Source organism: Urocitellus parryii, chromosome 4 (assembly GCF_045843805.1).
Source record: "Urocitellus parryii isolate mUroPar1 chromosome 4, mUroPar1.hap1, whole genome shotgun sequence".
Classification (NCBI taxonomy): domain Eukaryota; kingdom Metazoa; phylum Chordata; class Mammalia; order Rodentia; family Sciuridae; genus Urocitellus; species Urocitellus parryii.
In genome coordinates this window covers 46,544,882-46,569,629 of record NC_135534.1, presented here as the reverse complement: position 1 = coordinate 46,569,629, position 24,748 = coordinate 46,544,882, and the positions used below count along the sequence as shown (strand labels likewise).

The 24,748-nt window shown below is 47.9% G+C and overlaps 1 protein-coding gene across 1 annotated transcript in view; it reads left to right on the top strand.

Moving 5' to 3' along the window:
• Otog (otogelin) overlaps positions 1-24,748 on the top strand; it is a 73,246-nt gene that overhangs the window by 36,045 nt on the left and 12,453 nt on the right. The window contains exons 25-40 of the mRNA XM_026399023.2: positions 307-445; positions 2,115-2,249; positions 2,636-2,782; positions 3,077-3,196; positions 4,971-5,087; positions 5,770-5,926; positions 9,088-9,114; positions 11,534-11,701; positions 12,098-12,376; positions 14,295-14,412; positions 15,232-15,311; positions 15,900-17,647; positions 18,406-18,574; positions 18,888-19,033; positions 19,847-19,936; positions 23,128-23,311. Coding sequence (XP_026254808.2) covers positions 307-445; positions 2,115-2,249; positions 2,636-2,782; positions 3,077-3,196; positions 4,971-5,087; positions 5,770-5,926; positions 9,088-9,114; positions 11,534-11,701; positions 12,098-12,376; positions 14,295-14,412; positions 15,232-15,311; positions 15,900-17,647; positions 18,406-18,574; positions 18,888-19,033; positions 19,847-19,936; positions 23,128-23,311 — 3,824 coding nt within the window. The remainder of the gene's footprint in view (positions 1-306; positions 446-2,114; positions 2,250-2,635; positions 2,783-3,076; positions 3,197-4,970; positions 5,088-5,769; positions 5,927-9,087; positions 9,115-11,533; positions 11,702-12,097; positions 12,377-14,294; positions 14,413-15,231; positions 15,312-15,899; positions 17,648-18,405; positions 18,575-18,887; positions 19,034-19,846; positions 19,937-23,127; positions 23,312-24,748) is intronic.

Below are 24,748 nucleotides of genomic sequence, written 5' to 3'. Positions count from 1 at the left end.
AAAAAGAGACTATGGACTTCAGAGTCAAAAAGATCTAAGTTAAATCTCAGCTCCACTATTTAGTGGCTGTGCATCCTTAACTTCTCTAAAGGTCAGTGTGTCCTAACTTCTCTGAAGGTCCAGTGTCTCCTACATAAAATGGGAATCACAATTCTGCCCTCCAAGCTTCAGTTGGAGTTTAATGATGTTTATTGATTCACTTAAGGGCACACAGTGTGCATTCAATGAGCAATGGCTCCATCAAGGGCATTCATATATTAAGTGGCATGTGTTCTGCAAGCTGGTCTGTGTGTGTGTGTGTTTCAGTGTGTGCCAGCAAGGCTCGTTCCAGTGCACCCTGTACCCCTGTGCCTCCACCTGCACTGCCTATGGAGACCGGCATTACCGCACATTTGATGGGCTCCCGTTTGACTTTGTGGGGGCCTGCAAAGTGCACCTAGTCAAGGTGAGTTCCTGGATGTGTCTGCTCCATGAGGATCCAGAGCAGCCTGGGATGAGAACCTGTCAGAGCATGTTGATCCTCTGGACTCCAATTTGATACATAATTGGGTGGGCAGGTGGATCTATGCTTTGAGGTGTGGTTGTGTTGAGGAAAAAGCTAGAGCTGCATAGAACCCCACTCCTTGTCCACTTACCTTTACAAACTTCTCCTATTGGGCCTGATGTTTTTTTCTGCCTGTAATAGAAAGTGCTTTTTGAGCTTCTATGACAATATACATCTAGTGGTCTACTGAACCATTTCTGTGGGTTCTTTTTTAATTCTCACTCCACCTTACAAGGTTGGGTTAATTGACCCCATGTTACAGATGTAGCAATTTGAGCTTGGGGATGTCAGGGAACTTGTTCAAGGTCACACAGTTAGATTGTGGCAGCTGGGGTTAGAGTTGAACCAGAAATATGACTGAAGAGTTAGTATGTGTTAGGAGTCATGTGTCAAAATCTTTGATTCACCCAGAGGAAGAGGAATGGTGACATGGGGGTGGCACAGTGAAGGGTAGGATCCCCCAGAAGGAGACAAGGGGCACCATCAGTGTGGGCAGTGCCAGATACACCAGGGGAACTTGGTTTTGCTAAGGCCTGTCCACCTCATCATAATAGCAATAAAAGCAATGAAAAAACCTTCCATGGAAGAAGTCTTATCTAGGGGATGGACATTGCACCGGGGTCTTTCACCTAATTCTGATAACTTCACAAAATAAAGATTATTGATCTTGTCCTATTTTATTTTTTAAATTTCAAAATTATGCATGATTTTTTGCCAAAATTTAAAATGATGTGGAATATATTAAAAGCAAATATTCCCCTTCACATCTCTTCTGTTTCTGTCTCCTATTAAACAACAACTCCTAACGGGTGAATCCTGCAAGACTGTTTTCATGAAAAACACACACATACACACTCACACACACACACACACACACGTACTCATACACATACAACAGGCACACACTGTCTTTAGTTTCTATGGTTAGGATTCTTAAGTTTGCTTTTTTCACTTGAGTTATAACTTGGGCTATCTCTCATTGTCAGTACATACTCTTTTTAACAGCAGGACCTTCTATAGAAAGAATATACCCTATTTTATTATTCCCCATTGATGGACACTTAGGTTGTTCCAGTGTTTGAATGCTGCTACATATTCTTGTGTAGATATATTTCTAGATTCTTTTACTTGTTTCTTTGTTGGCAGTCTGGGTATCAAACTCAGGGCCTTGAACATTCTAAGCTAGCATTTTACTCTCTAGATTTTTAGACGAATTGCTATATGAAAAGTTATGTACATTTAAAATGTTATTCAAGTCTGACAAATTGCCCTCTAAAAAAGGTTTACAACAAGTGTGTAAGTAAGACAGTTCCCCTTCCTTGTGCCCCCCTGCCAATTCCAGCCATTCCTGTTATATCAGTCAATAAGGGAGAGTCACTACTGCTAAACACTGCATTAAACCCACCAAAAATGAAACTGCGCTTTGAAGAACTGAAGTAAGTTACCCCAAATCTCATAACTAATAAAAAGAAGTGGGTTGAAAACCACTTCAAAGTCTACTTCTGCTCTGTGCTTTCAGCAGGATCTCTACTCTCCCAGGTTTTATTGGATTCATTTTTCTTCTCCCTAGAGCACATCAGATTTCAGCTTCTCTGTGATCATAGAAAATGTGAACTGCTATAGCTCTGGCATCATCTGCAGAAAATTTATTTCCATCAATGTTGGGAACTCACTCATCATCTTTGATAACGACTCAGGAAATCCTGTAAGGCTTGCTGCTGGTGAGGGTTGTGTAGACAATGTACAGGTTATAGGGAGGTGAGGAAAAAAAAGATAAGGACTGAAGTGCCACCAAGCCAGGAGTTCAGGCTAAATTCCTTGACCAGGAAGAAAGAGGTCCATGCCATGGCCCAAGGGAAGTGGAGGAGTTGGCAAGACACTGGCACTGGGCAGCGATTGTAGCCAGGACCAGGGGCCAGGGGTGTCACTCAGTAGTAGAGCATGTGCTTAGCATTCTCAAGTTCCTGGGTCCAAACCTCAGCACCAACATACACACACACACACACACACACAGCTTTTGTAGCCAGGACTAGCTGATCTGGGCATTGGGGAGCATTTGGACCTCAGGACTGATCAACTCTGTCCCCTTAGAGTCCTGAAAGTTTTCTGGATGAGAAGCAGGAAGTCCACACATGGCAAGCAGGGTTCTTCACACTGGTGCATTTCCCGCGGGAGCACATCACCCTCCTGTGGGACCAGAGAACCACAGTGCATGTCCAGGCTGGGCCTCAGTGGCAGGTAGTCATGGGGGCAGAACATTTCTGGGTCTGCTTTTGCCTGGGACTAAGTCAAGCTTCAGGGTGACCTTGGGTAAACTGTCCCTCTCTGAGGAGCCAAGAAGAGCATGCCTTTGTCTTGTCTGCTCCATCTCACTCTGTACCTCTTCTCTGACATTGACCCAGCCCTCTTGAAATTGAAGCCCCAGCAGTTGCTTTTGGGTTCATGAAAACCTCCTGGGCTCATGGTGACCCCTATGCTCATGGTTCACCCTCAGCATGCTTGCAACTGACGTAGTGTCCTCTCTTCTTTCAGGGTCAGCTGGCAGGCCTCTGTGGGAACTTTGACCTAAAAACCATCAATGAGATGAGGACTCCAGAGAACCTAGAGTTAACTAACCCCCAGGAGTTTGGCAGCAGTTGGGCTGCAATTGAGGTAAAGCCTCCCTAGACTGGCTTGTGCCTGTCACTCAAATGGACACTGGCTACACTGAATCAGGCCCCAGGTCAGGGAAGAGGGACATCAAGTGGAACTGTTCCCGAGAATGCTCTCTCAGCCTCTGTCCAGATCCCTAGCTCTAAAGTCTGTCCTGTGGCCTGAAGACACACAGTATCTCATCTTACAACCCCAGTTGCCCATCTTGCCCTGGGCCAACCTGCAGTGGAAGACTGGGGTGGTCACAAAGGAGGCAGTGTCTGTCCTGGGAGAGGTGGCCACCTAGTAGGGAAGGCAAGGCTTGTGCCCTTTAGTGTCTGGTGCTAGGTCTGGTACAGAGGAGAGATGGATGTAGGTTGAGGACATCAGAGGTTTCCTGAAGGAAGTGGGACTGGTGCTGTCAGTTAAAGGATAGGCATGCTTGGAGAGATGAATGTATCCAAGAAAAGGCCTCTGAGAGGGAGGTAAGGGTAAAATCAGGGGTTTTCTTGAGGCTTGGGGAATGCCTAGCAGAGGCTGCCAAATACTGAACTGAGAGCAGGTCTTGGATCATCCACTTGCTGGGTGACCTTGTGTAAGTACCATCTTCTGTATGATCCTTTGAAGTCAGGGGGCTGGGCCCAGAGAGGGATGGTGAATAGATTTCACTTTATGTGACAGCTGATCAGTTAGAAGAGGCTGCTTAGCAAACTACATTGAAAATATCTTAAGATGTATCAAGTTTAGCTGGAAGGAGGATTGTGATTGATTATTTATGTCTGTCATGGGTACAGTAGCAGAGAGTGATGTGAGCATTGCATATTAGCCTTTCCTGGACTAAGTGATCTTTATTTTCTTTTGAGGAGTAGATGGAGATGGGCCTATATATATGAGACAAGAGCAGTAGTTGGGCATGGCATAGAGATCAGTGAAATCCTGAGGTGGACAAGGCTGTTCCCACAACTTCAGAAAAGTGCACCCATTCTCTAACCCATCCCAATGTTAGAGAATCCAAGCAGGTGACAAAGCTTTGTTGTTGTCCCCAGCACTGTCCCATATTTCTTTCTTGCTTATACCCTTAGTCATACCCAGGGTGGGCACTTCAGTGAAAATATTAAACTGAAGAAGGAGGGTCAACAGGGATTAGGGGAAATCTGTGTTAGTTATTTACTGCTGGGTAACAACGTTATTAGGACTAGTGGCATTAACCAACACACAGGTCTTATCTCAGTTTCTGTGGGTCAGGAAACAGGGCATGTGACTTAGTTCTCTGCTCAGTATCTCATAAGGCTGCAATCAAGTTGTGGCCAGGACTAGACTCTCCCCTGGAGGCTAGACTGGGGAAAGAGCTGCTTCTTCACCTGCCTGTGTGGTTGTGGGTGGCAGTCAACTCCTAGCAACTGCAGGATGGAGAGCTTCAGCTTTTGGCTAGCTGTTGCTTGAGACTGGGCTCAACTCCTAGAGACCAGCCACACTTCCTGCCATGAGGGGTCCCAACGTGGCTGCTGGCTTCCTCACAGCTGGCAAGGGGGAGATTCCAACAGGATGGCCTCTGTGATCTTATGTAACATAATCATGTAATTATATGCATAGTCATGTCCATCCCATCTCTCTTGCCATATTCTGTTGGTTTGAAGCAAATAGTAGGTCTCTCCCACTCTCAAGAGGAGAGGATTATACAAGGACAGGAACACCAGGAAGTGGGATCATGGCAGCTACCCTAGAGTCTCTCTGCCACACCAGGCAATAGGCATTTGGGGGTGGGGAGGTCAACAGCCCTGCCTTTGCACCTTAGTGCCCAGACACCCTTGACCCCCGGGACACATGTGTCCTGAATCCTCTCCGAGAACCATTTGCCAAGAAGGAGTGTGGCATCCTGCTCAGCGAGGTGTTTGAGACCTGCCACCCTGTGGTGAGTGAACCACTCCCCCAGTCCCTCCTGAACCCCTTCCCACTTTCCCAGGATCCCTTCTGCTCTCAGACCCCCATGTCTTGGAAAAGACAGTTCATGTCTAGAACCCATCTCTTTCATTCTCCTGCCTTTGGCCTGCTCAGATGAATCTGCCTATTTCCTCAGACAACCAGGGAGGCAGCTGGGAAACAGTTTCTGTGCCCTCTATAAGCCCATCTCAGTCTGGCTCTTCCTCCTTATTGGAAAGCTGTGCTGCAGAGTGGACACAAACCCGTCAAGCTGTGGCCCTATCTCTTGCCTGCTGTACCTTTTGTGGAGATAGGAACTCCAGGGCTCAGCCCTGCACGGTCCCTCCAAGGCCTTAAAGGGTGCTGTCAGACTGGCCTCAGCAGTCTCCAGCCCAGCTGGGCAGTTCAAACTCTGTTCTTCGGCCACTCCTTGGCCCCTGAATCCAGCAGTCTGACCCGAATAAGAACAGAGCTTAGGGTGTCTGTGTGTGCCATGTGGTTCTTGTTTCCTTCTGAGCTGGCTGCCTTCTGCCCCCACCCCTCACCCCTCATGGGCAGCTTACCAATTTATTCTGTGATCCTCTTGAGTTTGTGCTGGTGGCCAGCAGACAAAAAAATGCAGGTCTGACATTTAGGATCTGTCCTCTGACCTCTTGACTTCTGACCTCCCCCAGGTCGATGTCACTTGGTTTTATTCAAACTGCCTGACGGATACATGTGGGTGCAGCCGGGGTGGTGACTGTGAGTGCTTCTGTGCCAGTGTGTCTGCCTATGCCCACCAGTGCTGCCAGCAGGGGGTGGCTGTTGACTGGCGGACCCCCCGCCTCTGCCGTGAGTATCCCAGGCCCATCATCTGAGGGAACAGAGTAGGGTACCTTATAATACCCTGGCCAGTGTTATTGAGTACCCAGCATGTGCCAGGCACCAACTACTTCATGGGTATTATTCACTGAGTTCTTATGCCTACCCTTTGCAATAGGATTGTGCATCCCTTTGTTACAGTTGGCCTAGGGAGGGAGGTAAAGTAACATGCTCAAAGTCACATGGATTAGTGGTGTAGCCAGGGGTCATCCCCAGACAGTACCAAACCTGTGCTTTTAACCATTCTGCTAGAGGTGTCTGGAGCCTTGGGTTTCAGGCCCAGAACTGCCATTTGCATGCTGTGTGACAGCAAACAAGCCACCCTGCCTCTCTGGTGCTCAATTTTCTCATCTGAAAAATAGCACTAGACCTGCCTCACCAGGGTTATTGTGAGAATCAAAAGGGATAATGAACATAAAAGCCCTTTGTCAGCTGAACTACCAAGACTCCCACAGAGGTAGCACAAGTTATGTTTATTCGGAGCAGTGGTTGTGTGCAAATGCAGTTTATTGAACGTCTTTAAATACTTAAGCACACAGGTATTCACACATAATTTGATACATAAATATATACACATATATCAGTGGTAGTATAAATATATAACAGAACAATTTTAAATATAATGCATAATATACTAATATTTAATGTTAACTATTAACAATATTTAATATTGTCTATAAAAGTTAATGTTTAAAAGATGAAGTAAATATATGGAAAGTTAGTGATTATTAATTGATTACTGGTTATATATTTCTGCACCCAATGGATCTCCCTGATACAAGCATACTCCATGTTTGGGTGCAATAGTGATTACCCAGGTTCTGGAGTCAGACCATCCGTGTTTGGACCCCAGTTCCACCAAGCCAGCTGGCCTACGTACATTCCTTACACTGAGTTTCCTTCTCTGTAGTAGAGGAGTGGAGACAACTGTTAGGATGTACATGAGACAATACATGGGAAGCATTTGACCCAGTGCTCTGCACTTGTTGTGGGGGTTGCAGTCATTTTTTTCATGGAGACATGGGTGCTGGTATGTCCTTCAGGTAGGAAGACCCTAGGAGGATGATGGGAAGCACCTGCCTTGAACCTCTCTTTCTTTTGCCTGTTTTCCTCTAAGATCCTTTACCACATATGCCCTGGGTCTTCATGCATTCTCTCTGTCCCTCTGCTTCTCTGATAGCAATCTTTCAGGAAGGAGAGGGACACAGACACTTACATAGTATCTACTGTGAGCCAGGCTCTGTGCCATGTGTGCATTACCTCATTGATACCCAGGACTAGAGTGAGGTGAGTGAGATACTCATTGAAGCATGAGACTTAGGGGGCACCAGAAAACTCAGGAAACAAGAAAAATAACATATTAATGCAATGTTTTTTAAAAAATAAAAATGGCTGCAAAAAATCCTTGATGAACAAAATATCAAAGGATCAATATTATTGATTTTTTCCTTTTGCCTCAGGCTCAGCCCATCTTTATTTTAAAATTTGATATTTTATCATGGACTTTTGCATTAATTTTGGTGTAGAAAAACCATTGCATTAAAGTAGCATTTATTTTATTAACCTAAATAAGACACATTCTTCAGAGACTAATAAGTTTATTTGGGAATAGCACTGCAGTGGGAATATGTCTGCCAGAGTAAGTTGAGAGTGTATTCAAAGAGGCTGTGGCAAGGGGAAGTTCTTAGAGGCAAAATGAGATTTATATGATATTTTGGAAGCAAAACAATCCTTGGCTGTAAAGATTAAAAACAAGGATCAATAGTCCAAGATTGAACAGACAGTTTAGAACAGATGTCCTTGCAGAAGTGTTCTTGGTGCAGGGGTGTAGTTCGGGCAGGTTTTTGTGGTAGTTCTTATTTCCAGGTGTGTATATGTGAGATCCCCTTTCATGCCTTCCTGGTTTCCTGCATTATTTTGTTGCTGCTGTTGGAGCTTTACACAAGTGACTCCGTTTGGTTCTGACAACTTTCACAATTTAATTACTGGGAATTTTGCCCTCTCTCCTTAAATATTGCTCCTGAGGCAAGCATTTTGCCTTACCCTGGAAGGTGATAGCAGGAGGACACTAAATTTGGCAGATGTTAAGTAACCTGCCCCAGCACACTCAGTTGATGAATGAAGAAACATGGGATTTGAACTCTGCTATGACCCCAGATAGCTGGCTTTTAAGGACTCTTCTGAGCCACCTGTTGACTGGGTACATAGCTGAAACCAGAGACTTGGACGTAGAATTTCTAGTTCAAGTTATGTTTATTCAGAGCAGGGTTCACAAATGAGGAGAGATTGGTACTCTCCTGTTGCCACATGGCAGGTTACTTCCTGAACGAGTGCCCTTGATGGAGGGCAATGTCAAAGATGTTAACCATAGGCTTGGAGTGTGGAGTGGAGTTGGTGACTGTCTTCAGACCATAAGTACATGTGAAGCGGACCCCTCCTCAACCTTTATCCCAGGTCCACCCAGCTCATACCTCACGACCTTATTCCTGGTTTTAGGTATCCCTGCAAGGTCCCAGCTTACTCTTGTGGATTGAGGAATCCATGGCTGAGGCACCAGGGGAACAGGCTGTGGTTCTAGACTCTGCCACTAGAGGGCGTGCTAAGATCACTGCTAGGAGCTTGTCAATGCCTGACTGATTGTTGGAAGTACTTCTGAGCCAGGGAGATTACACAGAAGAGCCTGAAGAAGCTTGGGACTCTGGAGGCCCTTGGTCCCCTTCCCACTCAAAGCTCTTTGAAAACCACCTTCTTTCTTATGCTTGCATTCCTCCTCTGGAGATCTTCCACGATATTTCCAGTTGGAGCTCCTACTCCTTGGTTCTAAACCTACTCTTTAAAGCCACACAAAATACAACCTTCTGCCAGCATTCATTCATTCATTTATTCAACCCATTGCTGAACACCTACTTTGTGACAGGCTTTGAGTCTTGTGCTGGGGGTGCATAGAGGAACTGCTGTATTTCCTTATCCTTAAGACATCTGAATCTAAGACCATTCCTAAATCTTGGAGTTTGGAAGCCAGGCCAGGCCTGGCTCTTGGGGAAGGAGGGAGGCTGGTAGGCTAGGGGCCTTGACTCTATCTGTTCCAGGCTCTGAACCAGCTCTCAAGAAGTCTCTGTTCTCTCTTTCAGCATATGACTGTGACTTCTTTAACAAAGGTAAGCCCATCGTCCCCAAATGGAGATTCAAGGGCTAGGAACTGTCAGCCCTACCCTTATACCACACCAGCATTGGCCATCCTGAGGTGCAGCTGTCTCTAGAAGAGCTTACATAGATCCAGGAGGAACTATGTTATGCAAATAGCCCTGATAGTGTGGGGCCTAGGGATGCCCAGGGAACCTGTTCTATTGGTTCCTGCAGGCCCTGTGTGGGCCCAGGCCAGTCAGCTTCCCAGAGATTATGCTCACCCAGGGCAGCTTTGCCAGGAAGTACAACCCCCATTTGCACCAATGTGCCTTCTTTGCTGCCTTCCTAATGTAGCTCATCAGGCCCACGGAGTGTCGTCTTAGGTTCCCTGAAGATTTGAGTTGGCAAAAGCAAATGCAAACTGCTCTTTCTGAGGAAGCCTGGGGCAAAATATATGGCCTGTCAGATCCATCTTCAAATATAGTCAAGGTTTCAGGATACCAAGATATGCTCACACACCTAGATTGTTAATGAGGGCAAAATCAAAGGTCATAACTAAGGACCCAAGGAGGTTTAGTATCCAGCATTAGAGCCATATGATCAATTTCATCCTGGGGCTGACCTGGCAGCAGGGGGAGGGCTACCCAGAGTATTTTTCAGCACTGAATTTTGTTCAGTTGGGCCAAGGTCAGGCCTTGGCAGAGATGGATGCTCCTCTGATCCTTAGTGCTGTTCAACCTTGACTTCCAAGCCCCCAACCCTCGAGGTATCATCCTGCACAGCCAGTCTGTGTGGGTATAGGCCTAAGGCTTTGTCCTCATTTACGTGCATTATCTGATTTTGGTTTGAGACTCAACCCCTGACAAGAATATGGCAGGAAGGGGACGGGCTAGGGGAATTTTGCCCTCTCTCCTTAAAAAGACCCCCAGTTAGGGCAAGTTTAGGGCTAGTCTATGATATAATGTTGGTCCCTAGGGACTAAAATGCCAAAATGTTGGTCCCTAGGGAATCCTACTGGCCCCAAATCTTCAACTCCTAAAGGAATGAATCTCTAATGGAAGAATTGCAATCCTGGGACAGGCAGGGCCTGTCTGACATCAGGCAAGACATTTCAGCAAAACAGCTCTGAGCAGAGATTTCTCCCTTCTGTGGCATTTTGGGTGGCAATAACTGGCAAAGGACAAGCTGTTTCTAGCATCCTCCACCTACTCACCCGCCCACCTCTTCGTTCCTTGCTCCACTCTTCTACCAACATTTCTGGCCCAGGCCCTGTGGGGTGCTGGGAAGTCAACGGTAAAGGGACCTGTCACAAGGGATCCCTGGAGCAGCTCTCACTGCATCCCTGGCACCCAGTTTGTGTTCCTAACTCCTCATTCAGTTGGTAGTTTGAAATCGATCACTGCCGAGAATATTTACACCATGGAAATCAGCAAACACATCACACTCACTTTTACTTTTCCAGAGCCAGTTGTTACCATTTACCATATAGGACAGCCCATCTTCTCTTTGGTGGGGAAGATTACAGGGACCCCCCAGTTCAGATCCTCATCATAGAGCTGGTGGGGCACAAAGAAAGAGGGAAAACTTTTGTGTCTTGCAGGAGAGGGTGCAGGGAAAGCTTCACCAAGGAGGTGACATTTGAGCTTGTCCCTAGAGACTGCGTAGGCATATGCCAGGCACAAAACAGAGGACTACTCTGTGGGGGTGGAACAGCATGATGGAGAAATGAGCTAGGACAGAGCATGGCTCTCTTAAGGAAGAGTGAGAGAAGTTCAGTGTGGCAGGGAGTAGGGGAAGGGGTGGCACAGGTGTGTGTGTGGCAGGGGAGGGTTGGGCTCATTGGATCTATGGGGGAAAGGCATGGGGAAAGGCCCTAGACCAGTCCCAGAAGGGAGTGTTGTTCAGGTAGCCATGGAGGCACACCAGAGGCAGGAATCTCAGTTAGGAGACTTGTATTCACCTAGGAAATCCACGTCCCACTCTAACCTATACCCACAGCTACAGAACCTGAAGACACTAAAGTGTCATGTGCTTGAAATAAAAAGGTGAATGCTACTGCTGAGCCCAACTCTCCTGGTCTTTGTTTCTCAGGCAGTGGATAGGCAGAGATTAGGTATAGATGTCTTGTCTTAGGGTGACCCAGAACAGAGAAATGACTGACAGGGAAATGTTGCAGGAGTGAGACAGGCGTGGAGAGACATTTGGGGGCCTGGGTATCCTTTGGGGGTGTCCTTCTTCTGAGGTTCTCGTTCTCTGTGAAAGATTCAGCCACTGTGTAGAGGGTCAATTCCCTTCAGGGGCTTCCAGCCTGAATCTCCTCTCCCTTCCTTCTTATAGACATCAAAGCCTGGGATTAGAGGCCACAAACAGTCCCTCCCTGGCACCCAGCCTCTGATGTAGGTGAGATGGGTGGATGGGAGTTAGGGCTTATGACTGGCCTCTTTTCTCTAGCACTAGGTAAGGGCCCCTACCAGCTGTCCAGTGTGGCGGCTAGTGGTGCCCTGGTGGTCATGAAGGCTGTGGGCAATGACATAGCCCTAGTGAGGGCAGAAGATGTGGTGCCAGGGGACATCGTGAATTTCCTGCTGACAGCTGCTCTGTACAAGGCCAAGGCCCATGGTAAGTCCCACCCTGGCCTCAGTCCAGCTCTTTTGGGAGAGAGGCAGGTGCTGAAGGAGGGGAGGCTGGGAGGGAAGGAGAGAAAGGAGGGAAGGAGGGAGGGGGGGAGGATATGAGAGAAGGAGGCAGTTCAGCCACCTTCTGAGGCTCTGTAGTCAGGGACTTCTGTAAACCTTCACCTCCCCCCAGACAGAGATAGTGGGAACAGGAGGCAGCTGGCAGGCAGAAGTAGTTGGCTGAGGGAACCAGGGAAGCTATGGAGGAGCAGGACCCAGTTAGCCCACAGGGGACTGCCACCCTGAGCCAATTGCGAATGCAGACCTGTGCCAGCGTGTTGCCTGCTCACCCTCAGTCTGGACCCCTCTGTGCTGACCTTACCCATGTGTCTCTGTGCAGACCCAGATGTGGTATCCCTGGAGGCAGCAGACAGACCCAACTTCTTCTTCCACATCACCGCCAATGGGTCTGTGGAGCTGGCTAAGTGGCAGGGCAGTGAAACCTTCCACCACCACGCCTCCTTCTTGCTGCATCAAGGGACATGGCGGGTGGGCCTGGTGGCCCTGGAATCTCTGGCAAAGCCAGGCTTCTTCCTCTATGTATCAGGCCTTGGGCTGACCTTGCGGCTATATGAGCACACAGAGGCATTCCGCTGGGGCACACTCTTCCACCTTTGGGGTAGGTGTCTCCTTGCCATCACCCTTGGGCTTTGGCCCTTGGTCCTCAATCAACTACTCTTCCTGCCCTTTCCCAGCTATTCCTTTCCCATTGCCCTAATAGACAGAACTCTTACCCTCCTGGCAGAGGGAGGCCATAAGAATCCTCCCCTAGGATAGAAAGTGACCTGTTCTCCATGTTCCCAGTCTAGGGAGCCATGAACAGTGTGGCTTGGGGACCAGCCAGTTTCCTGGGTCCTGCCTCCTATCACAGGCTAATTACATGGTCTAGAAATACGTGGCCTTTGTGGAAGTGAGGGGAGAAATGATCCTGGTGGCAGCTCACATAGCTGATGGCTCAGGTTTCCTGCGGATGGTTGCACGTCTGCTCCATAGCTTAGAGACCGCCCACTGGGGCACCAGACTGAGGAGCCAGCAGCCTCCACTTCTCCCATGGGAGGCCTGTGCAGTGGTGGGGCAGCTCCCTCATCTTTCCACTAGAGGCTAAGGCTTACTCTCCCCCTGCCAGGTAGGTCTGTTCCCAAAATGTAGATCTCTGCCTAAACCTCGGGGCCATTCTTACAGGAAGCGGTCATACACTGAGTCCTCCATGAACCCCAGTCTCTATAAATTCATCACCAACTGATGGCAGAAGTAGGCTGTGTCTCTCTCTTGAAGACACTAAGGCAGAGTAGAATGATCCCAGGTTTTGAAGCTGGACAGCCTGAGCTCTAATCCTGACCCTGATCCTTGGTACTTGGACAACCTCCATCATTCTGTGACTTTACCTCTAAAATGGGAACATATGCCTCAGAAGGCTGCTGTGAGGATGGACTGGTTCCCAAGAGCTTTGCACTGGGCTGACACATAGTACATGTTACCTAAATGCCAAGCTCTTGGAAAAGCAGTTTCTTCATGGTTGGTAGCAATGTGGGGATCAGGGTCAGAACGGGCTGACAGGGTGAGGCTGCTCCCCTCAGCTTGTGGCAGAGCCTGCCCACACCTCCCTGCTCAGACTGCAGTTTTAGAGACTGGTCGCTTGTGCCAACATAGTCATCACAGGCCACAGAGCCTTCCCTAATTTATCCAGCACTGGCCACAGGGGCCTCTTTTGAGAACATCTCCCCTGGAAAAGTTTATTTTCCCACCATCATCTGTGCTTCAGTTTCTTCATCTATATACTGGGGTTAATAACAATGCCTACTTCATAGGATTATTGGGAGGATTAATGAGTAAGTATGTATGAACTGTTTAGTGTAGGGTGAGGTGCTGTGTAAGAGATGGTTATTGTTATTGTCATCATTGCTCCAGCTACTGGGGCAATAAGGGCAGCTCTCAAGCTGTATCCAGGTCCTGAGAGGCTACTTTGGGAAGGCCCCTGGATACAGAAAGCAGAGCTTGGGGAAGAGGGCCTCCTCTACCTGCTGGACAGTATTCCAGCAGGGCCTTGGGCTCAGAGTTCCCCAGTGCCTCACTTCACCCTCAAGGGTGAGCCTCTTATCTTCATAGAGGTCTGCAGTGGCCCTGCCAGAGTAGAGCATAAGGGAGGTGACTGTGTCCTGGGGTACAGGGCAATCCTGGAACCAAGTCCCAGAGGAGCAGGGTGACAAGGAAGCCTTAGTGAAAGATCAGCAGTCCAAGCCTCCTCTTTGGCCATCCTCAAAACCCCAATCCACCTACTCATATGAGGGCTCTCTCGGGCTCAGCCTACCCCAAATTCAAAGCTCCCTATCCCTAGGATTCCCAGGCTCTGACCCCAGCCATCATGGATATAGTTCTCTTAGCTTGGCTTTTTCTCCCTTCACTTTTCCTACATGAGTCCACTTGACTCCTCCACTGGGTAGGGAGGTCATGTGCTGAGCAGGGATTACCTCTGTGCTCTGGTGCTTGACAGAGCTGGTGCCCAGCCTCCATCAGTTGAAAGACTCTCATCTTTCTAGATGCCAAGTCACTGGGGGCTGCCTACCCAATCTGTGAGTGGCGCTACGATGCCTGTGCCAGCCCCTGCTTCCAAACCTGCCGGGACCCACAGGCAGCCAGCTGCCAGGATGTACCCAGGTGAGGGGCCAGGGGGTTCTGGGTGTGGAGTCCAGATGTGCACAAGAGTTTTGAGCATATATTTGTGCATGTTTGTATACACATACACAGGTGTGAATGGGCTTGTTTGTAGTCTGTGGGCGTGCACATGAGCATGTATTAAGATGTATGTACTCAAATGTACCTGTATATGAGTGTTTCTTGTGTGTATGGGGATGTGTGCCCCAGAGTAAATGTGTTTCTTTATATCTTTATATTTGAGTGTGACACACATACAAACAGACCCACAGATGTGTGTATATCTATTTATGTATGATGTACTTACAGCTGAGCCTTGTGTATGTTTGTATATCCAAGAGTACATGAGCTGTCCACAGCTGCACCTGTGCACATGTGAGCTGCATGTAGGTGGGTATTGTGTACATGCACAAGGTGATACATTATTGTTTGTGGGAGCCTGTGTAGATATGTATGTATGTGTAAATATTTTGGAACCCTTCAGGTTTGCAGGGAGTACATGAGGCTGTGTGAGAATGTGCCTTTGTGGAGACATGTGAGCATGTGCACAGTGTGTGCATAACTGTATCCTGTGCATGCATTCTCCCTTTTAGCTTGATGGGTAGGAGTGTGTAGGAGTGTATGGCACATATATTTGGGTATGTGAGCTCCTGTACATGTGTGTGACAGTATCTCTGTGGAGGTTCATGTGAGAGTGTGTATGATAAGCCTGGGCACATACACACACGTATCCTAAGGAAGGATGAGACCTGTTTTATCCAGGTAAGAAAGGGTGACAACACATATTTTAGACCATTAAACTGCTCCCTGCTCTGTCCTCAGGATAGAAGGCTGTGTCCCTGTGTGCCCTGCTCCCAAGGTCCTGGATGAAGTCACACAGAGATGTGTCTACTTGGAGGATTGTAAGTGGCCTGAATTTTCCTTTCTCCCTCAGATTTCCTCCAGTCCTCAGTGTGTTACTGAGGAGTCATGCCCAGAACCCTGGGTCCTAGACCAACAGGGTCAGCACAAGGCCTTCCAAAGGAAAAAGAGCAGGCAGAGCCTCATCTGGCCCACTCGATCCATTTATAGAGAGAGAAAAAAAAAAAACAAACAAGGCACAGAGTGGGAATAGCACCAGCTTGGGGTCGACCTTTATTTAATTAAATAATTTATTTATATGTGGTGCCGAGAATCGAACCTAGTGCCTCACACATGCCAAGCAAGTGCTCTACTACTAAGACACAACCCCAGCCTTCAGCTTGGTATCTTATAAAGTGGGGCAGCCAGGCTTAGACTTAGTTCTCTTGGCTCTCGATCAGGATTTGAGGTCGGGGCAGTCTAATAACTTCTCTAAAGTCATCCAATGTCAAGGCACAGCCATTGGAAACTGTCCTCACCCTATCAGTTAGGGTGCCAGTTGTCCAGGCCCACACCTCAGTCTTGCCCAGTGATGGTAGCCTGGGGCTGCAGTCATCTCACCTTCCGAACCTCTTCTCTTGTCTGCTCAGGTGTAGAGCCTGCAATTTGGGTTCCTACAGGGGCGCTTGGCAATGAGACTCTGCCTCTTGGGCAAGTGCCACCCACCTCCAGTGACAAGCAACCTCAACTTCTTCAGGAAACTTTCAGGGCCCCCACCTACAGGCCAGCTCTCACTCCAGCAGCTCCACTCACCGGGGCCCTGAACCCACCAATGGCAGCCAGTAAAGTGCCAGTACTGTCCCCAAGCCCCACCCAGTCCTCTCTGCAACAGCCGCTGGGGCTCACTGCATCCAACCTCTCTACCCACCCCACAGAGGCCCCTGCCAGCAAGGGAGTGACTACCAGCCTCCTGGCCACCTCCTACCCCCCAGAATCTGCAACCCTTCCCCTTTTGCTGCAGACACCCACACCTGGCATGGTATCAGGTGCTATGGAGACAGCCAGGGTGACTATGACCTTCGCAGGGAGCCCCAACATCACAGTCTCCTCACGGTCACCCCCTGCACCTCGCTTCCCACTCATGACCAAAGCAGTGACAGTCACAGATCATGGCTCCTTGACTATTAAGACGACACCCCTACAGCCTGCCTTGCCAGCAAGTATCTCCTCCAGGCCTGTGGCTTCTTCTGGAGTGATCTCCATGTCCCCTACCTCCTCAGGATCCCACAAGACTTTGTTGACATCCTCATTAGCTAAGGTCACAAACAAGACAGAGACCCCCCAGCCCATTCAGACCCAGACCCTTTCGAGTCCCAGCAGCTCCCCGGCCACGGCCAGCACAGCACCACAGCAGACTCCAGTTAGTTCTCTTGCCGCAACAGGAAGGCAGGTAGTGCCATCCACAGAGAAGGGTGCGACTGGGCATGGCCATCCCATAGGACTGCCAGCATCCCCACATCCAAGTCTAGTCCCCACTGCCCTGCCCCGCCCAGTCCAGCATACCTCAGCCACCAGGCCTGCAGCTCTGTCCCCAGGGCCCCTGGTAGCCACCAGCCTGACCACAGTTGCTCTCGGGCTAGGGGCCACAGCCTCCAAGTCTCTGGAGTCAACTCGGCCATCCCAGCTCCTCTCTGGTTTGCCTCCTGATACCAGCCTACCCTTGGCCAAGGTGGGCACATCTGCCTCAGTGGCCACATCAGGCCCCAAAGGCTCTGTCATCACGCCTCCACTTCAGCATCAGGCCACGTCTCTGGCGATAACCACAACTCCACCTGCTCTGACACTTAGCCCAGCACTGTCTCTCACCCCGGCTGAAGATACAACAAGCATAGCTCCAGGCCTGCTTCTGGGAGCCAAACGCCCAACCTCTGGAGGTGTGGCCATGGCTGCAGGGGTGGCCTCCACAGTATCCATTGCTCCACGAAAGAGCACCACACAGAAAATGACCATCCTCTCCAAGCAAGTGTCTCTGCCTACTTCTGTATATGGTTCTGCCCAAGGTGGGACCACAGAGTTCACACCTGCTGTGGTCCGCACCCTTGCCACATTGGTGACTGAGGCTGAGGGCTTCTGGACTGGCACAGTGTCATCAGTGCCCACATCCTACCCATTGGGCCATGTTTCAGCCAGGACGAGCTCCCGGGAGAGCTCACTGGTTCTGCTGCCTCAGCAGACAGAGGCCCACGGAACCTCAGCAGGGCCCCAGCCCCAAGCGGAGCCAGTTGGTGAGGCCACTACAGAGCAGTCTGGGCGCTCAGCCCCAGCCCAGAGCATTGCACAGGGTCCTGCTGAGTCTTTGTCAACCACCACTGAGGCCAACACATCTGCCACCTGTGTTGTAAGTGACTTGTCCCTCCAAGCCTTCTATCCCCCTGCCATTAGACTGGACACTAGTACATTGCTGGGCCAGCTGCAGCCTCCGTCTTTAACCAGCTGCCAGGATGCAGTCACGGTCCTCACGCTTGCCCAAATCTTCTGGTGTCTGAAAACTTCCCCAGGCTCCTCTAGGTCCCTGAAGCCATAGCTGAGTCCTACTCTGCCCATCTGGGCCCCGGGGACTGATTGGATGGCTTGGTGTGATGCCCAGGGTGTGAGAACAAGGGTGTGCCAGTAGGTGTGTGTTTGTGTCTGAGTACCTGCATTGAGATGGTCTTCCCACTTTTGTGTTCATGTGTGTCTGACTTCCAATGAGTGCTTGTGTGTGTGTGTTCTTGTAGTGTGTAAGACATGTTTATGTAAAACAGGGAGAAAATGGGTGTGTTTGTATGCACGTGCCACACACATGTACATGCATGTGCAGGCTTGCTTGGGTGTCTGAGTGTGAGCTTGTATGACTGTATGTCTGTGTACCTGAGGGCAGGTGGATATGCAGAGGTTTCAGGGAATCTGTCCCTTGGTCCCCAATCTGTCACTATATGCAGCCCCAGACCCCAGTTTGGTAGACTGGTAGAGGGTGAGGGCACCATTTCCTAGTAGTTTTACTTCAAAGTCCCCCGCCCTATTAGAAACCTGCATTGTTCCAGCAGATTTGGGGGGAGAGGAGGGACTGTAGCCCCTGGGATGAGCACTCATGCTGTTTCTCCACTCTGTGCCCAGCCAATTGCAGAGCAGGACTGCGTCCGCCACATCTGCCTAGAAGGCCAGCTGATTCGTGTGAACCAGTCCCAGCACTGTCCTCAGAGCGATGCACCCCCTCGCTGTGGGGTCTTGGGCCTTGCAGTGCGGGTGGGCGGGGACCGCTGCTGCCCCCTCTGGGAATGTGCCTGTGAGTCATGGGTCAGCCAAAACCTCAGTGTCCTCTTGTACTCCTACCCAATGTGACCTCTACCCCTGATTTGTGTGTTCCCCTGACTCCTCTCCCATGGGCTTCTCACCAGTATGACCTTCTGACCTGGCAGATTTCCTACCCTTACAGCCTCTGATCTCTGTGAGACACTTGATCTGAGGCACTCTCCAGACCCCAAGGCCTCTGAATAATCTAGGAAAGGGCCCAGGCACCTGCCCTGTCTTCCTAAGTGGCCTTGGCCTTGGAGGCATCTGTTTATTTTCTCCTGCCCTACCTGTGCCCTTGCCCCTAGGTCGATGCTCAATCTTCCCTGACCTGAGCTTCGTGACCTTCGATGGGAGTCATATAGCCCTGTTCAAGGAGGCCATCTACATCCTCAGCCAGAGCCCAGACGAAATGATCAGTGTCCATGTCCTGGACTGCAAAAGTGCCAACCTGGTGACTGTGCCTTGCCTCCCTTCCTGACACACCCTGAGAATTGAACTAGATTTAGAGGGGCAATTGAGAAGTGAGCTGATTGTTTTGTTTTGTTTGTACCAGGAATTGAACTCAGGGATGCTCTATCACTGAGGCACATCCCCAGCCCTTTTTATTTTTTATTTTGAGGTAGGGTCTTGCCAAATTGCTTAGGCCTTGCTAAGTTGCTGAGGCTGGTTTTGAACTTGCAATCCCCCTGCTTCAGTCTCCTGAGTAGCTGGGATTTCAGGTGTGCACCACTGTGCTTGGCTCATTAGCTGGTTTCAAAGGGTCCCAGAGGTGAGGACAGATGTGAAAACACCTCTTCTGCAGCTTCCTCTGTCTCCCAGGAATCTCTTGGAATGGTCTCTCAGGATAGCTCCCCAAGTGACCATGGGAAAGAGTTGAGTGGAGAGCACCACTCTTGGCCCTTCTGGGGCTGGCACCATTCTCAGTATACCAGCCTCCAAGGCACATGTAGGACAGTACTAAAGTACAGAGGAGCAGGAAGGTCACTTTGAGGGTGTGGTCTGTGATCATGAATGCCAGCTGCAGAGGATTGCCTACTAGGATGCCCCCATGAGCCAGGCGGAAGGAGGCAGCTTTTTTCTTATTTATTTTATTTTATTTATTTTTGGCTGGGTTTTCATGAGGTCAGGTGCAACCAGAAATGTTCTGTGAGATTTCGTGTACCTTGTTTATCCCTGCGAGTATGCTCACACTTGCTGTACTTGTTTACTTTGAGCAAAACTCGAAACAGGGGTTTGGGTTGATGAGGCTGGGTTCTCTCTGCAGGGACATCTGAACTGGCCCCCATTCTGCCTGGTGGTACTAAATGTGACTCACCTGGCCCATCAGATCACAGTTGACCGCTTCAATAGGAAGGTGAGTGTATCAAAGACATGAGCTCCATGCAGGGCAGCAGTCATAGAGGGTCAGGGTATCCAAGGGTGGAGGGGCCTTGAGACTTACTTAATTGGGGGCAAGGAGCAGGAAGAGACTCTTTTATTACAGCAAAATTAGGTATATCTAGAAGTTATTTTAATTAGAATAGTTGTTCCCACTCCATTGACGGGGAGGAAGGGCACCAGGAGGGATTGTGAAAAGATGACCATGAAATGGCAAGACACGGTGGCCTTAAATAATTGCTGTTAAAATATCTCACTTTTGCAATTTTTATAAAAACATATGGCCATGTAAACACATTAATAGGGCACAATTCAGGAGATATATAAGTGAGGAATCCCTGAATCTAAGCTTCATAAGCTTGAAATTAAATCTCCCATGGTCAGCCCACCCTGAGTGGGTTTCCCTCCCCACAAGAGGGACTGACTATATACCAGCCTCCAAGGCACATGTAGGTAGGACAGTACTAAAGTACAGAGGAGCAGGAAGGTCACTTTGAGGGTGTGGTCTGTGATCAGGGGTGCCAGCTGCAGAGGATTACCTATCAGGCTGGTCTATGTCTCCATTCTCAGAGTAATGATTTCTACCCCCATTTCTGTGTAAAGACCTGCAGCCTTCCTATAGGAATCTGCTCTTGATCTCTGAACTCAAGGTCATCACACTAGAGCTCTCATAAATAGGGCTAGGGACAGTGGGCTTATCATGTAATGAAAGCTTATGGAAAATATTCCCTGAATTTCATTGCTTAGTCTTTTTATTTCTTCATTCTTAAAAATTAAGGCATAATTTACACACATAAATTCATTCTGTTTAATAATATACAATCTGAAGTCTCATAGCTACCATCACAGTCATGTCATAGGACAGTTCCATCATCCTGATTGTGGGTGCATCTCACCATATGCTTTGTGCAATCTATATGACATTTTGGAAAAACAAACCACAGAGACAAAAGATAGTAGTTGTTAGGAGGTGAAGGAGGCGCCCACAAAATTGATACTAATAATTGTGTCTTTGGTGGTCCCTGACCAGCTGGCTAGGGATTTATTGTTCTTCTCAAAGAATGGATTCATAGGTTTTCTCTATAGTTTTTGTTTTTTATTTCATTGATTTCTGCTCTTCTCAAATATTTATTTTACTTACTCTGGGTTTAATTTAGTCTTTTTTTTTTTTTTCTAGTTTATTAAGGTAGGAGCCCAGGTCATTGATTTGAGACCTCTCTTCTTTTTTCAGAAGTCTGAAGTGCTACAGTTTATCCTTTAAGTACTGATTAGCTGTATTGTACATGTTTTATTATGTTGTTTTCAGTTTTATTAGTTCAGCATACTTTTTTTTTAATTTTTTTTTTTTTTTTTAGTTTTCAGCGGACACAACATCTTTGTTTGTATGTGGTGCTGAGGATCGAACCCGGGCCACACGCATGCCAGGCGAGCGCGCTATCGCTTGAGCCACATCCCCAGCCCCTCAGCATACTTTTTTATAGTTCAACATAAATATACCTTTGACTTTTATTTGACCCATGAGTTATTTATAAGTGTTTTATTTAGTATCCAAATATTTTGTGATTTTCCAGAAACTTTTCTGTTATTGATTTCTAACTTAACTCCACTCAGAAAATGCAATTTGTCAAAACCTGAACCCTTTTAAATTTAACAAGGCTAGTTTCAGGTAGCTTTCTTACCTGTACTGATCAATATTCAGCTGAAAATTCAGAACAGAGTCAGGACAGTGCCAGGGGGGACTCTACAAAGCTTCAGAGCACAAACTTTTTCTCTTCAGCTCTGTTCTCTAAAGTAATCTGCCCTGCAAACTCTAGCTTTGTTGGCCTCCATGAACCTCCAACTCTTGTAAACTCAGGGTAACTTCTACGCTTTGCCTGGGTGCTTTATCCTTACACCGTGGCCTAGAAACTCTCTGAGCAACAATGGGCAATCATAGGGCTCACCTCATTTGTTTCCCCCTTTTCAGGAATTACTCTATTGTCCTGCCAACTGTTCAATATATTTTAATATATTTTGTCAGTTTTTTTTTGGGGGGGGGTTATATAGGCAAGAGGGTAAATCCAGACTTTATTACTCTGTATGGGTTGGAAGAGGAAGTCCAAATCCTTACCTTTGAAACTTTTGTTCGTTGTCCTTGCTTACACTTGGAGTCCTGTGAACATAGACAAGGATCTCTGGCTTCAAATATGGATATTCACTCCCAGAACTTGGAGAATGTTCATGGATCATGGAGCCCAAGCCCTTCTTGGAACAATTAGGAAGGCTCAGGCTATGGGAAAGATAGACTTGTCCAAAGTTACAAGTTTTCTGACTCCTGGATTGGGATTCCCTCTGTGCCAACACAGTTTTTCATGTGCTAGGTAATTTGCAAAGTGATTAATAAAACAGCTTATTCTTGAAAGAAGGAGGTTAAGTCATAATAAATATTTTATAATCTTAATCTTTTTCCTCTCTCAGTTTTATAGCATAAAACTAATAACCCATGATACATCCAAATTTAATCTTGTTAATATAGAGCAGAGGTCATAGCTTTGAATTTAAAAGTGTGAGAACTGGGTGTGTTGAATATTTAACAAATACTGATTAAGCCCCCAGTATGTGTCAAGTCCAGATGTAGGTTCTGGGAATTCAAAGAATCAGACATAGTTTCTTCCCTTAAGAAACTCATGGGAAACTTGACTAGCAAACAAATAAATTTTTGTCTCAGTGGTCCATCCCAGAGATGGACTGACCCCATAGGAATGTCTAATCCAGGCTGATGATTTAGGGAAATTTTTCCAGAAGAAATTATCTGAGCAGAATCAGGAAAAAAGAAAATGATTGGAATGATTCAGGATTTATATTTATGCAAACATCAAGATGTAGCCTGCCTACTGTTAATTTTATTGTTTTTGCTCATAAAAGTATTTCTAAAATTCTCCCATGCCACCTTGGTCTGTGTCTTGGTTATGTGTGCCTGAAACAGAGCCTGGCACATAGGAGATGCCTAATAAATGTCTGTCAGATGATGGATGGACAGATGTATGCATGAAGGGATGGATGAAAGGATGGATGAATGGACGGATGAATGGAAGGATGGACAGACAGATGGATGGAAGGATGGACAGATGGATGGATGGAAGGACAGATGGGCAACTTGTGCTCACACTGAATCCCTCACTTCTCCAGATAACTGTGGACTCACAGACTGTGCGGCCACCTGTGAACAGGTACGGGTTCCGAATTCAGGATACAGGACACATGTACATGATCCAGACTCCTTTATACATCCAGATCCAGTGGCTCCACAGCTCAGGACTCATGATCCTGGAGGCCAGCAAAGCCAGCAAGGCCCAAGGCCGTGGCCTGTGTGGTGAGGTGGGACCCAGCTGGGGGAGGGGAGTGTTTCCTTAGTCCATCACAACCAGACTCAGGTTCTTCTGGACCAGGAGAGTCTGGACAGTTTACTAGGCCAGGGGTGGGACCAACAGAGCTGCCAGGACAGCAGGGTATAAGGTCTTGTGTTCTGAAGCTGAAGCTGCTAGCAGGGAGATGGTGCAGTGCTGTGGTCTTAGCCAGTTGTCTTCAGCCAGGATTGTCTGTCAGCTTCCCTGACAGCCTCCTAATGCCAGATAATCCCTCCCGTCTGCATGTGCCCGACCCTTCACAAAGCACTTCCACACTCTGAGCTCACTTATTCCAGGTCATTCACACAATAACCCCAAGAGGTGGTCCTTAGTATTCCCATTGAACCAAAGAAGAAAGGGGGCTCAAGGAGGTTAAGTGGTTGCCTAAGGGCATATGGCAGAGCTGCCACAACATGCAGAACTAATGCTCTTTAGACCATAGAATGATTACAGAGAGCATACTCTAAAGGACTGGATGTGTTTGGCTAAGAAAAAGAGGTACAGGAAGAGTCTAGATGTGTACTTCTTCTCCTTGCAAGGCCACTCCATGACAGATTGCTGTGATCATGATGATGGGTCTCATGGACACACACACACTCACTCCCAACCGCCATCCTCCACCTGCACCCATTGTGTTCATTCATATTCATGCCCCTGCATTCAAAATGCCCCTTACACGTGCTCTTGTACTTGTGAATCAGCCCCATGCTAATTTTTCCTTTGTGCCACACATAATTACTAAGTACCAGTCACTGGGGAAAGAACAGTAAGCAAAACAAAATCCCAGTTTGATGGGGCTTCCATTCTCATTGACACACCTTTCATTACACTCACACATGTGCATGTGCACACACACCCCACCACCACCAGTACCACCACAACCATTCTTTTCTCACCATTTCTGCCTTATACTCTGCTAGTCCCTAGCAAAGAGCACTGTGGTCAGCAGGTCAACTCTTCCAAGGATGCTTTTGTGATACCCCTCAGTGACTCAATATCAAGACCTAACATGTGTCCATTAAGACTGTTAATAAGATCTGAGAGCTTTGACTCAAATTATGCTTCATATTCACCAAACTGGTAGTTGGAGATGTCAGAGCAGAAAGTTAGATTATAGCTCTATTTTATCTGAACTAATATCCTGAGCATCCCACTAGGCAAACGGGGGAATGATGAGATAAGTGAGAATCCAAAGGAAAATGAGTCCTGTCACTTTTTGTGAAAGAAAGACCTGCAAACCAGCAACTCTTATGTAGAATTGGGAAGGTCATGAATGGGTGCATCTGAGATGCCCTTGAAAAAAGCATGTCTAAGAAAGCATTTCAGGCAGAGAAGTATGTGTCTGGAGCTAGAGTGTGAGATGAAGTCAGAAGTTCCCAAATGATTAGTGATTACTCAAAGCC